Source organism: Schistocerca gregaria, chromosome 2 (genome assembly GCF_023897955.1).
Source record: "Schistocerca gregaria isolate iqSchGreg1 chromosome 2, iqSchGreg1.2, whole genome shotgun sequence".
In the NCBI taxonomy this organism is placed as follows: domain Eukaryota; kingdom Metazoa; phylum Arthropoda; class Insecta; order Orthoptera; family Acrididae; genus Schistocerca; species Schistocerca gregaria.
In genome coordinates, this window is record NC_064921.1 from 502,985,801 (window position 1) to 502,999,913 (window position 14,113).

Here is a 14,113-nt window from a genome sequence, read left to right on the forward strand (position 1 = left end):
GTACCGAAACGCAGGAGGATCTGTAAAGAATTGACGCATGGAGCAGGAATGGCAATTGAATCTCAATGTAGACAAGTGTGATGTGCTGCGAATACATAGAAAGGAAGATCCTTTATCATTTAGCTACAATATAGCAGGTCAACAACTGGAAGCAGTTAATTCCATAAATTATCTGGAAGTAGGCATTAGGAGTGATTTAAAATGGAATGACCATATAAAGTCAATCGTCGGTAAAGCAGATGCCAGACTGAGATTCATTGGAAGAATCCTAATGAAATGCAATCCGAAAACAAAGGAAGTAGTTTACAGTACGCTTGTTCGCCCACTGCTTGAATACTGCTGAGCAGTGTGGGATCCGTACCAGATAGGGTTGATAGAAGAGATAGAGAAGATCCAACGGAGAGCAGCGCGCTTAGTTACAGGATCATTTAGTAATCGCGAAAGCGTTACGGAGATGATAGATAAACTCCATTGGAAGACTCTGCAAGAGAGACGCTCAGTAGCTAGATACGGACTTTTGTTGAAGTTTCGAGAACATACCTTCACCGAGGAGTCAAGCAGTATATTGCTCCCTCCTACGTATATCTCGGGAAGAGACCATGAAGATAAAATCAGAGACGTTAGAGCCTATCACAGAGGCATACCGAGAATCTTTGTTTCCACGAACAATACGAGACTGGAATAGAAGGGAGAACCGATTGAGGTACTCAAAGTACCCTCCGCCACACACCGTCAGGAGGCTTCCGGAGTATGGATGTAGATGTAGACGCTTTCAGAAAAAAGAAAGTGTTGCATTACTTATTGAACGCCCCTCGTAGGTGGTGTATACAATATGATATGATCCATTTAATTGGTTACGTGCAATATTTTCCATCAATATAGTTCGTTCAGGCAATATTTTTCGATGGTGGTTCATTTTTATTAAACCTACGTACAGTTTAATTAGATGCTGGCAGAAGGTAGGTGTGCCATTGGCGCAGAACCAGTCCTGTACGGCTCTATTGTGAGAAGATGGTGGCGCTGTGGTTGCAGAAATCGAGCCAGTCGCCGGTGCCGGAGGACTGGAAGGAGCAGCTGGCGAGGGCTGTGGAGGAGCTGCCGGAAGACGCCACGGTGCACGAGCTCATCAAGACCGTCGCCGGCCTCTCGCCGGACCGCGCGCGCACCCTCATACAGGTAGCGGCCGCTCTGCGTAACCTGCACACGAACCAGACTGCGGTTACAACAGCCGAAGCGCGTGAGAGGGGGGCGGGGGAGTGAGACAGTCTAGCAGGATACGATCAATCTGTACTCAGACCAGGAAGCAAAAGAAACCGAGGACAAATTTGGAAGGAAATTAAAGTCGAGAGAGAAGAAATAAAAAAAAATGCGGGTAATTAGGAGTAGGACTTGCGCATCGAGGGTTCCTTGCAAATAAAATTATGTATGCACATAATTCATCCATCCTGAAGATAGAGAATATCGACGACTTTTGCTTGTTATCGATATCGATACAGGCAAGATATACTCTACCCATTACTCAGAAAAAAAAGGTCTTGACAGACGGTCAGAGAGAGAGTGTGATATAATTACAAATTAAGGATTATCAAACTTTTTCCTTTACTTCTACTGTGAAACTTTGGTTCTAGGTCAGCGGGAAGTACCCTACAGGATTCGATGAATGAGTCTGCGATTATCAAAATATGTGATACAAATGGCCGTATTTCTTCACTGCACTGACTTCGAAGCTTTCATTTATTGCACTGCCGAGGAACGGTAGACCTTATTAGGTGACGTAGAGTTCAACTAGATACGTCAAACCGTTCCTGAGAAAATAAGGTTTTAAATTATGGATGGACAACAGACAGATGAGCAACAAAATGATCCTATAAGGGTTCCGTTTTTACCGACTGATGTCTGGAACCCTGAAAAGTAACTTCTTTCATTATGTGGCAGTTCAGAGGACCTGTCCACCTAGAGAAAGTATACGACGACGTAAAATGGTGCCAAATGTTCAGAATTTTCAGAAAAATAGGAGTCAACTGTACGGAAAGACTGAAAATATAAAATATGTAAAAAATTAAGACGCGGCAGTAATAATGCAAGAATAAAAATGAAATGCTCGGGATTAAAAAAGGTGTAAGACAGGGAAGCAGTCTTCCGCCATTCCTGTTCAATTTGTACGTCGAACAAACAATGACGAAAGTAAAAGACAGATTCGGGAGTCGGATTACGATTCAGGGTGAAGGGATATCAGTCGAAAAGTTCCGTTTATGACATTTACATAATCGCAAGGGGAAGGCCTCAGACACGACCAACCAATTCGGTTTATTTGTGGCAGGTCGCTTGTGTACAAGATTCTTAAAATATTTTGGCTCAGTTCTCCGCCTCCCCCATTTTTTCGGAAACCACCCCTAAAGTTCATGACGCACAATCACCTCAGAATGGACAAGATCGATAGATAATTGAAAACTGAGCACTTTTCATAATAGTACATGGAGCCCGAAAAAGAAAATTTTTCTAGGAAGCGGGGGAAAAACTTTTTTTGATCGTCGCTTATGTGCCTGTAATGTTAACGCCGCGCAATGAAAGTGCCACCGGCGTAGCGACCAAGGCATTTGGCTCGAGAGCAACTAGGCTCTACATTCATTTTTTTCATTTGTAGTTCTATTGTTTCAAAAATGGTAGGAATAGCAGGTCAATGAGTTGATTAAATCAACAAGGAATAATAAAACGTAGGAAAAAAATTCTGGAACTACTTGGATTATTAAATAATTAATATTTGAAGCCTCGTTACGTCAAAACAACTTCGACGACTAATAGTGCTTCAAAGACGAGTGTTCGACATACTTTACTGCGTAAATGAGAAAAACGAACTCTTTTCATAAAAGGTAATATACACAAAACAACGCATTCGTACACAGTGGAATATCCCATCTGGGTGCCTAATTTCTCCAGTGCTTATAAGGAACAAATAATTAATTTCTTCCTCGGGGTATAGAAAAGGTCAATCGTTTACCCGACTCATTAAAAATGAGTCCAAATCCGAGAAATTGGCAAATTCACTTTACAAAACGGACCTTGAGAATACTTTAAAACCGCATGTTGCTGATAACAAGGTAATACTGCCACACTGCAAACCTATGTGCCAGCGATATGATCTTTATTTTTATCATAAGTTAAAAACTTTATTTGCCGGCCGGAATGACCGAGCGGTTCTAGGCGCTACAGTCTGGAACCGCGCGACCGCTACCGTCGCAGGTTCAAATCCTGCCTCGGGCATGGATGTGTGTGATGTCGTTAGGTTAGTTAGGTTTAAGTAGTTCTAAGTTCTAGCGGACTGATAACCTCAGATGTTAAGTCCCATAGTGCTCAGAGCCAAAAATTTTATTTCGAGGCTTCAAAATCGTAATGCGCTTCTGGAAACGCAGCCAGAATTGCACATCCGCCTGGATACAACGACGATTTACAGCGTAACTCATAATCTTGTTTCAGTATTGGTTTTTCAGGTAATGTTATCGTATGGGTGGTATGTATCAAAATTGACTCCCGAAATTAAATCTTTTTAAATGCATACAAAGTCCGTTTTCCACCAAATCTTCCAAAGGAACAGTGTAATTTCGTGAATACTGCATTCATCAGATGTTCTTGGTGCCTTGAGCATATTTGTTTAGAATGTTCATATGGCCAGTATGATCCATCTAGTTGTTCGAAGGAAATGGAGGTTATATAACAGCGACAAAGACTACATATTCACTTCCTTACTAATCCAATTTGTTCGAGATACTTATTTCGTGACCTTGTTATTATTTGCTATTGATTTACTTATCTTATTAACTCTCCTACGCCCACCAATTTCGAAACGGAAAAAACACAAATGAAAAAATTGAACGCACTTGGGATTCGAGGACAGGTTCCTTGCTCCACTGCCGAATGAATTTTTTTTATATGTGGGAAGGATAGCGCGAGTAGTAGAGGAGTGCAGAGTGGACAGGGGTAGCAACTCGACGCCTGGCCGTGGTATTCCCCTCGCCGTTAAGGGATTAGGGCTGGTGAGGGGGAATTGATAATGGAACCTTTTCTATGCCACACCTAGAATACGTGCTAATAGCATCGTGCACTAAGTAAAGAAAACAAATAATCCCGAGATTATCCTACGCCATAGCAATACATACGCGGAAAAAGAAAATGTGCTACGTAGCACGACGCAGGGGACTGCGCCGCTGCTGTCGCTACGCTTGATAATCACGCATGTCGTAGGTTATTCCACCGATAGCAGATCGTGTTCTAGTAAGCTCAGTCAGTGGCTATCTTCTCCTACCTGCTGACGTCCCACCTGCGTGAAAGGTTGCGTAGGGCACTCCCTAAGTAATTAGAAAGGTATTGGCTGTACTTCGGATTCCGTAAAATCTTACTGTGACGCTCTTGTACGTACTTCCAAAAGTGCAATGCATGTTCAGGTCCGTCGTGAAACTAATAATTAACCGAGTGCCCACGGATCCATGTGACTGCGTTAGTTTTGGGAAATTCAGTTCATCTGGGAAAATTAGAAGTCGAAGTGAAATACGCTCCGTGGTCACTTGTACAAAGTGTACCAACACTTGTAGCAACAAGAGCGTACATCTTCTACTGCATCCCATCAGACGGTGCTCGTCCGTATCCGGTACTCCGCACTCCGATAACTGAGGCGAGTGAGCCATACGTACACTACTGGCCATTAAAATTGCCACACCACGAAGATGACGTGCTACAGACGCGAAATTTAGCCGACAGGAAGATGATGCTGTGATATGCAAATTATTAGCTTTTCAGAGCATTCACACAAGGTTGGCGCTGGTTGCGACACCTACAACGTGCTGACATAAGGAAAGTTTCCAACCGATTTCTCATACACAAACAGCAGTTGACCGGCGTTGCCTGGTGAAACGTTGTTGTGATGCCTCGTGTAAGGAGGAGAAATGCGTACCCTCACGTTTCCGACTTTGAAAAAGGTCGGATTGTAGCCTATCGCGATTGCGGTTTATGGCATCGCGACATTGCTGCTCGCGTTGGTCGAGATCCAATGACTATTGGCAGAATATGGAATCGGTGGTTTCAGGAGGGTGATACGGAACGCCGTGCTGAATCCCAACGGCCTCGTATCACTAGCAGTCGAGATAACAGGCATCTTATCCGCATGGCTGTAACGGATCGTGCAGCCACATCTCGATCCCTGAGCCAACAGACGGGGACGTTTGCAAGACAACAACCATCTGCACGAACAGTTCGCCGACGTTTGCAGCAGTATGGACTATCAGTTCGGAGACCATGGCTTCGATTACCCTTGACGCTGCATCACAGACAGGAGCGCCTGCGATGGTGTACTCAACAACGAACCGGGTGCACGAATGGCAAAACGTCATTTTTTCGAACGACTCCAGGCTATGTTTACAGCATCATGATGGTCGCATCCGTGTTTGGCGACATCGTGGTGAACGCACATTAGAAGCGTGTATTCGTCACCGCCATACTGGCGTATAATCCTGCGTGATGGTATGGGGTGCCATTGGTTACACGTCTCGGTCACCTCTTGTTCGCATTGACGGCATTTTGAACAGTGGACGTCACATTTCAGATGTGTTACGACCCGTGGCTCTACCCTTCATTCGATCCCTACGAAACCCTACATTTCAGCAGGATAATGCACGACCCGCAAGTTGCAGGTTCTGTACGGGCCTTTCTGGATACAGAAAATGTTCGACTGCTGCCCTGGCCAGCACATTCTCCAAATCTCTCACCAATTGAAAACGTCTGATCAATAGTGGCCGAGCAACTGGCTCGTCACAATACGCCAGTCAGTACTCTTGATGAACTGTGGTATCGTGCTGAAGCTGCGTGGGCAGCTGTACCTGTAAACGCCATCCAAGCTCTGTTTGACTCAATGCCCAGGCGTATCAAGGCCGTTATTGCAGCCAGAGGTGGTTGTTCTGGGTACTGATTTCTTAGGATCTATGCACCCAAATTGCGAGAAAATCTAATCACTTGTCAGATCTAGTATAATATATTTGTCCAGTCAATACCTGTTTATCAACTGCTTTCTTCTTGGTGAAGCAATTTTAATGGCCAGTAGTGTATATCGTGGAAGCGCGACCTGTTTACCGTTGACTGTGATGTATCATGTCGATTTCACGTCTGTTATCAGTGTAAACCGCGTGTATCGTCTGCCACATCACCTTCCAACTAATTTGAGAGTTTTTGCCTCCGCGACGTTTGGTGGACGCCTCCGTTGTAGGACGCGATACATCTCCCGCGCCGTCGCCTATTTCGTCACTGGTGATGTGACACGGAGAATACTCTCTTCAATGTAGAAACGACCGAAGCAGTTAAACCGCGGGGGTATGTCTTGCGTCATCAGCGAGGACGTAAGGGAGGGCAGAGCCAATGACTCCAGAAACAAACCATTCAAACTTTCCGGGCCATGGTGCCACGGCTTGATGTGCGAGCTGACAAACAGTGCCACCACTCTTTCGTGGATGTGAACTTGACGAAGACCCCCTCTGACTGGGGTAGGTCTCAACGATTCTTACCTGTTTCTTAAGAATATGTCGGTACTGACATAGGCTCCAAATGCTGCTAATATACGTCGAACCATCAGTAACGGTATTCGAAGTACATGGCGCTTTGATCAAGTACGTCCTTTGAAGAGAGTATAGCGTCCGTTGGCGATCTTGACCAGAATTTATTGTAACAAGCGGCTCTAGTTAACGGCCGCAGTATGACGTACGTCTCGTGAAATTCTACTCCCAGCCGTTTGATAGTACCACTAAGCCGCAGTTGGTCGATACTCGCTGGGACTAACCTGACTCCTCTACCCACAGCAACCGATTTGGTGACACTGAAGCAGCTGCCGGAAGCCACACACTATGTGTCAATTCATTCTAGTGCGTTGGTTACATCATCAACCGTTGCGGAACACGAGCACCAGATTGTCTGCGTATGCTGTAGAGCAGTCCCAGTGACAGAGCGTAGACTAAAGTTGACCGGTCGAATGCTAGGCTAAAATCTAGCGGCGCCAGCGCTCCCGGAATGCGGCGTACCCTCGTTATAACCGTTATGTCACGGTATCGACTCAGTGCTGCGTGGATGTTATTGTTGCCCCTAGGGAGGCCTGATCTAGTGAGATGACTTAAGGCACTGTATACTGGTCGCTAAGTCTAGTGAATATCTTCATGTCGCAGTTTAGGAGTGTCAGCGGGCAGTTATCACGTACTCGAGCGCCACCTGTCGATTTGTGGGCTGGTATAATCATTCCTTCTACGAAGCCTGCAGAGAGCGACAACGCGGGGGACGTAAGCTCCCGACAGATGTCCGTCCACTTGGTAGCCAGTAAATACTTAAAAGTCCTATAAAACTCCACTGGGTGTCCGTCGGGACATGTTCGACGCTCCTTTACCTATGACATCGATAACTTCTAATTCCATAATTTCATATTCCGTAATTTCATCCAGTAGCTAAGTTTGTAAGTCCTGTGTAACAGTGACATAAACTAATCGTGAGACGCCTGTCACCGTGTCGGGATGGAACACAGAACCGATTACAGTCGTGCGTAATGGTGGAAGAAAGCAGTGGCTATAGCGCGCTGCGGGGTGAGGAGGTAGCAGTCTGCAGTAGTGAGGTCTTCAACAGCGCCCATCGTCGTCGTTTACGTTCTTGTATGACGTGGTACATTGTAGGTCGTTCCGTTGCTATTCTGTTGTGTGTTCACACTCGGACGACCGTCCCTACTACCTGTCAGCGCATAGGGACTACGATCTGCGCCTTCGCATGGTGAACTGAAGGAAAGATGAAAAACTGGGAGGAAGTGACACGTGACTGATGTTGCTGGGATAAAAGGATGATGTGTGAAATTACAAAGAGTAAGATGAAGTAATGCACTTACACAAAGGGGGAAAAGAAGTGCTCATAAAGCAACTAAATTAGATAAGTAAAATCTAGAAAGTGCACTTTGACAAACTACTAATTGTGAAAAACAGCACTGAAATGGGAATAGCACTACAGCATACGAAAGTGGTCCTGGAAGGAGAGAAATACATTAAAAATTTAGAAGTAGCACTAGTTCTGAGAAGAATGAAAACAGGAAACTTACCTGGGATAGATGAAATAAATGTGGAGATGATGAAGTTAGCTGGACCTATTGGACTACAACGGTTGCATAGATTGCTAAGATGCTTGTTGTTGTTGTGCTCTTCAGTCCTGGTTTGATGCAGCTCTCCATACAACTCTATTAGTGCAAGCTTCTTCATCTCCCAGTACCTACTGCAACCTACATCCTTCTGACTCTGTTCAGTGTATTCATCTCTTGGTCTCCCTCTACGATTTTTACTCTCCACGCTGCCCTCCAATACTAAATTGGTGATCCCTTGATGCCATAGAATATTCCCTACGAACCGATCCCTTCTTCTAGTCAAGTTGTGCCACAAATTTCTCTTCTCTCCACTTCTATTCAATACCTCTCCATTAGTTATGTGATCTACCCATCTAATCTTCAGCATTCTTCTGTAGCACCACATTTCGAAAGCTTCTATTCTCTTCTTGTCTAAACTATTCAGCTAAGATGCTTATGGCCTCAGAAAATTGAGCCTCGAGAATGGCAAAAGTGATTAATAATTCAAGTGTTCAAGAAGGGGGACAGAAAAGTGTGTCATAACTATAGAGGGATCACATTCATAACACAAGTAGCAAAAATAAAGGAGAGGATACTGGAAAGAACATTGAGGGAAAAAGCGAAAAGTCAGTTAGAAGGGAAGCAGTTTGGCTTTCGACATGGTAGATTAACAATGGACCCAATCTTTAGTATAAAACAGTTGATGGAAAGGCATTGTAAATATGGGAAAGATTTGCTGCTGATGTGTTTTGACTTAGTAAAGACTTACGATAGTGCCCCAAAGAAAATGTTTGGAGAAAATCCTGGACAGAAATGGAGTTGGAAAACAAACAACTGAAATGCTTCAAGTAATGTAGGACAAATGTTTCAAGTGTGTCGAGACCCAAGCTGGAAGAACTAATTGCTTTAGGAATATTATGGCGTTGAGGCAAGGAAGAGTGTTTTCACCATTATTATTTATAATAGTGATGAATGAAATTGTGAAATATATGAGAGTTTCTCATAGAGGACGGGAGATGAAGTTATGGCCATTTGCCGGTGATACTGTGGTGTGGGGAACCAACAGCAGGGAGGTACTGTTACTAGAATAAATAGACATCTACAATGGAAAATCTTAAGATATGGAATTAAATTCAGTGTAAGAAGGAGCGAGGCTATTGAGATAACCAGAGGAGAAATGGGAAGCAAAGGACAAAGTGTCATTAAAGGATAGGATATTGAATTGTGGATAACTTTAAATATCTAGGAAGTGTGATACTGGAAAATGCAAGAATGGAGGCAGAAGTCAGCACAAGGATACAACAGTGCAATACATTTGACCTGTGTGTGAGGAGCTTAGTCTTGGGAAAGGGGGGGTGGGTTAGCAATGAAAAGCAAGGGATGCTGTACAAGCCGTAGGTTAGACCTATTCTGACATATGCATCGGAGACTTCGAGAATTACAAGAAGAGAGGAGAGTTGTATTGAAACTAGTATAATGAAATTCGTAAGAAGTATTTTATTGAAAACGAGGAGAGAGAGAGAGAGAGAGAGAGAAATCACGATGTTAGGAACGAAACTGGTGTAGAAAAGCTGAATGAGAGAATTGAGAAGAACAGGTTCAAATTATTTGGACATGTAAAGAGAATGGAAGATGGAAGTAAACCAAAACGAATGATGGAGAACAAGCTTAAGGATAAGAGAGAGACCTACAGAAAATATACTGGTCAGCCAAAACATTATGACCATTGCCGACCGCGGTGTTGGATGCCGCCTGGTGGCGTTTCGGGCACGTGACGCGGTATCAAAAGTATGTAAGTGGAGCAGACACTGACTGGGGATCACTCTAGCGAAGATGTGGGCTGCAAGTAGGAAAATCCATTGAGATAAGCGACTTTGACATTATTACGCAGAGCCTGTGTACGAGTATATCTAAAATGGCGTAGCTGGTCGAATATTCACGCGCTTCTGGCGTGGCCATCTACGGGAAGAGGTAGAAGGACAGTGAAACTACCACTATTCGCTGAAAGGTTCGACGTCCCCAACTCTTCACACTACGAGGAGCTCGGAGGCTTGCCTGTTCTGTAAAATAGGATAGATGTTTATCTATGGCATCCCTGTCGAAAGAGAACAATACTTCAGCATTGCAATTGTCCGAGTCTCAGAGCCAGAACAGTGCTACAGTGTTTTGACGAGCATTATTGTAATCTCATGTTGATGTCCCGACGACGAAATTTGCCTAATGTAAATCCTGTGGAACCCATCTGGGTCGCTATCGGGCGCCATTGCCGTGTACGCTTGTCCGCGGCGGGTTATTCGCACGAATTACATGACCTGTGCGTAGACATCTAATGCCAAAAACCTACCAACAAACTGTCAGATCCCTGATAAGCGAAATCAGTGATGTATTTCGTTCCACAGGCGGATAAACAAGTTATTAAGCAGATGGGCATAAATTTTTGGCTCATTAGTGTAGATTCATTCAATAAAACGTGTTTAAGAAGAAAGGATATGGACTGCAACAAAACAGTTACAGAAGAAGAATGTTGGAAAGACGGAGTAGTACCATTAATGTACTACCAAGGTCAGATGATGGATAAAGTGGAAACGAAAGCGATGACGATGACTACGACGAGGGTAAACAGAAATTGTCACATCATGTACACTCATCAAACGCTACACATGCTCCGTTATTTCCATACCCTTCATGTTGATTAAAATTTGATTCTTATGCGAGCTTTTTTTCATTACAAGATAGAACCATTCCTACAAATGGAGGTGTGGGTACATTATGGATGTTGAGTGTGTTTAACGTTACTGGTAGAGATCGACACACAGCATCCCAGGAGGACGTGTACATGCAGCTTATCGCCAAGTTTCGGAATTGTATGATTGACATGAGGAACATGGGAGCATTGTACCGACAGCTCGCACAGAAATCTGACTGCAGTGCATTGACTGCAGAACGAATGGTGGCAAAATGGACTCGGCGCAAATGTATGTCACGAAGGGTGCTCACGGGTTCTTCCAGAAGGCCTAAACCACGAAAAGATAGTAGAGCTGTTCCACTAGCTCTGACGAGTAGGTGGACGAAAACGGCTGAAATCTGGAAGAGGTGACAGGCTGAGTGTCACCCCCGAATCGTCGAGAATAGATCACTGGAAGCTTGGCTGAGATCTCTAGTTGCCATTTTCGTTTACTACTGTCACTACACCTCAGACAATAGAGACTTGGTTGGTGTAGAGACTTCGTCAACTAGGACCTTGTGCGGCGTTCTGTGATGCTCTGCGATGTCTCTCGATTCTGTTTGTGGCGATCGTATCGATGCCAATGTGCCCCTAGACAACTTTGACAACTTGGTGAAAGTTCACAGGAAGCAGCTATTCTTGAGACTCGTACCTTTCCAACTCCTGGAATGAATGTGTCAGAGGGAGGGGAGGGGGGGGGGCTATGGGATGTGACAGCACGACTAGTTTGGTAATTATTCAAGTGAGGCTGAATGTTCGCCTGTATTTGGCAAGAATGGTAAGCCACAAATGTCTTGAGGAATGTACGAATCCATGTGATTATCCTACCTTTTCCCCTCTTTTCTCATGTATGGGATGTGACTTACACACATTGCAACAGATAAATTAAGAATTACAAAAACTGTTGAAAACTTAAACTAAAGGAACAGATATCCATTCTGCCTGTTGCACTTTTTACCACAAACGCAGGACAGCCATTCCAGTGTTTCTCAGGTGAAGTCGTGCCTGTATTGTAATGTGCCCCTTAACGATGTATCGAGGCGGACCAGTACCAGGTAGCCATTGTTTGCTCTTTGGCTCCCTGTCGGTAGCATCAGGGGCATCCTGAAACTTCCCCATTGAGACAAGCTCTTGTTGGAGATATCAAGGTCTGTGAAACTCCTGTTAATGTTGCATCACTGTCTTCTATGAAGAGAAAATGTTGGTACCCTCAAAGCTGGACCTGTTATTATGTGGGAGTTCAAGACATTCTGATGTCGTCAAAGTGATGTCCAGTGATTATTAATGTTGAAGTCGTTGTATCGGTTGGCGACTGTTGTAGGTGGATGTCTTGACTTCAGTCTCGGCTGCTGCCGTTTAAGAAAATCTGCACTGGCATGAATGAGAAGGACTGGGTTGGCAGTACATGTTTTCAAGTGTGAGTTGAGCGCTACCAGTCGTCTGGTTTGTAGCAGTGCGATATTATTCAGTAATGATGGCGAATGAAGCGGAGTGATCCTGATAGTTCCAAATACGGTTCGCATTCCCTGGTTTAGAGATATGTCGAGAAGGCTAGTGTGTCTGCTACTGATCCAGACAGGAACATAGTATTCCGCAGCTGAGTGTCAGAGGGCTAAAGAGCAAATTCTTCCAGTTTTGGCGATAGCACCCCACGTCGTATTGTCCAGCTTCTGAATCAGTTTAGTTCTAGTTTTGATTTTTGCTAATCATGTTTTCAGGTAGCTATTGGAAGGTGAGTGTTCTGTCGAGCATAGCACTATGGTACGTAGGATGTCGGCTATGTTTCAGTGTGACACCATCGGAGTGAACAAGAAGATTTCTTTGAGGTTCTCTGTTGTTAAGATAAAACGAGATGTGACTTCAGTTTTGTTTGTATTTGGTTGGAGCTCGCATTTTTTTTTAAATATGCAATAGTTATGCCAAGGTCTCTACTCAGTACTTTCTCATTTTGGACGAACTCGAACGACAGGTACTGATAGCAAAATCATCCGCATTCGTGAATTTCCGAGATGTTGTTGAAGATATATCTGAGATGTATTGTGTTATGGGCATACACAACGTACACCGCATAACAACAACATAGCTCATAGTAATTGTTCAAAGCGACTGTCACCAGCCTCAGTGGATGTATTGCAACAGCTCACGCAGTTCTGCCGCATTCTCGCAAAGATTCCGGGTGTCTGTTGAACGCTGGAGCCCGCAGCAGATTGTAAGAGGTCCATAATTAGAGAACTTGTTGCTAGCGCACTCGAGCTGATGTAATTTCGATGTATTGCTCACGCGCTGCCCGCGATATGTAAGCTAGAAGAGAATCTGAGACCAAAGAGCAGTATTGACTGCAGTACGAACTGTGTAGCAGTAGGAGTAAGTTGATGGTAGCGAGCAGTCGTGTCTGGTGTATCGTGTTGGCCGGTCGTGTGCAGCGATGGCAGAGCCTGAGCGTTGTAGGATAAGGTAAAAGCAGCCTCGCGCATATGTAGTATTGTTAATCAAGTCCCATGTAAATGCTTAAAAAAAATCTGTTAATAATAATCTTTCTCATAAAAAGTAACTTTTGACATTAATCTCAATTTAAACAATTCAATAATTTCTCCAATCCTTGGCCATCCCGATTATTGAAAAGAAAAATCAGTTCTTCCCTTTTATATAAGACAAATCTATCGGCCAGCATTGCACTTAGCTGCGCCAGGAAAAATTTCTTATAGGAGCAGATATATACGCGTTATCCGGCGACCTAATTAAGGTAAGATTTTTCAGCTTATTCAGAATGATGTATCAGGGCAATGACGCAGCATTGCTGACGTCCAAAATTTAGCAGGTTAACTTGACTGTCAATTATTGAAAGGTTATAGGTTTGTGACATTGTATTATATTTTCACTGTTGGGTAGTTACGCTAAATGAGAGTATTATTCATATTATATTATATTTTTGTGGGGAGGTTACAAGATGATAAACTACGTATACCCCTACCACCAAACAGAAATATTGTACGTAATTTAACTCGTAGCACTAGCACATTGACCTGTGTTGCACGCACACCACTAGGTAATTCGCTAATCCAGATTCGGGCGACGGCAGTTAAATGTCATCGTCATAGGCGTAATTGAAATCTGTGTAGGAAGGATGGCTTTGCTGGCTACAGCCGACCACAGGGAGAGCGACAGCGCATTATTGACCTTTGGGGGCGGGGGCAGATAAGGACGCCCTCTGCTCGCTTCCTCAGTCAGGGAGCGGAACTCACAGGCTAAAAGCCAGCTTCGACACC

General features: G+C 44.1%; 1 protein-coding gene across 3 annotated transcripts in view; it reads left to right on the forward strand.

The window, feature by feature from the left end:
- LOC126328487 (uncharacterized) overlaps positions 1-14,113 on the forward strand; it is a 239,827-nt gene that overhangs the window by 158,410 nt on the left and 67,304 nt on the right. For 2 of the 3 annotated variants that reach the window (XM_049996039.1, XM_049996041.1), the window contains exon 3: positions 1,033-1,176. The exons of the other annotated variant lie outside the window; for it this stretch is intronic. In XM_049996039.1, the coding sequence (XP_049851996.1) occupies positions 1,033-1,176 (144 nt within the window). The remainder of the gene's footprint in view (positions 1-1,032; positions 1,177-14,113) is intronic. 3 annotated transcript variants of the gene reach the window in all.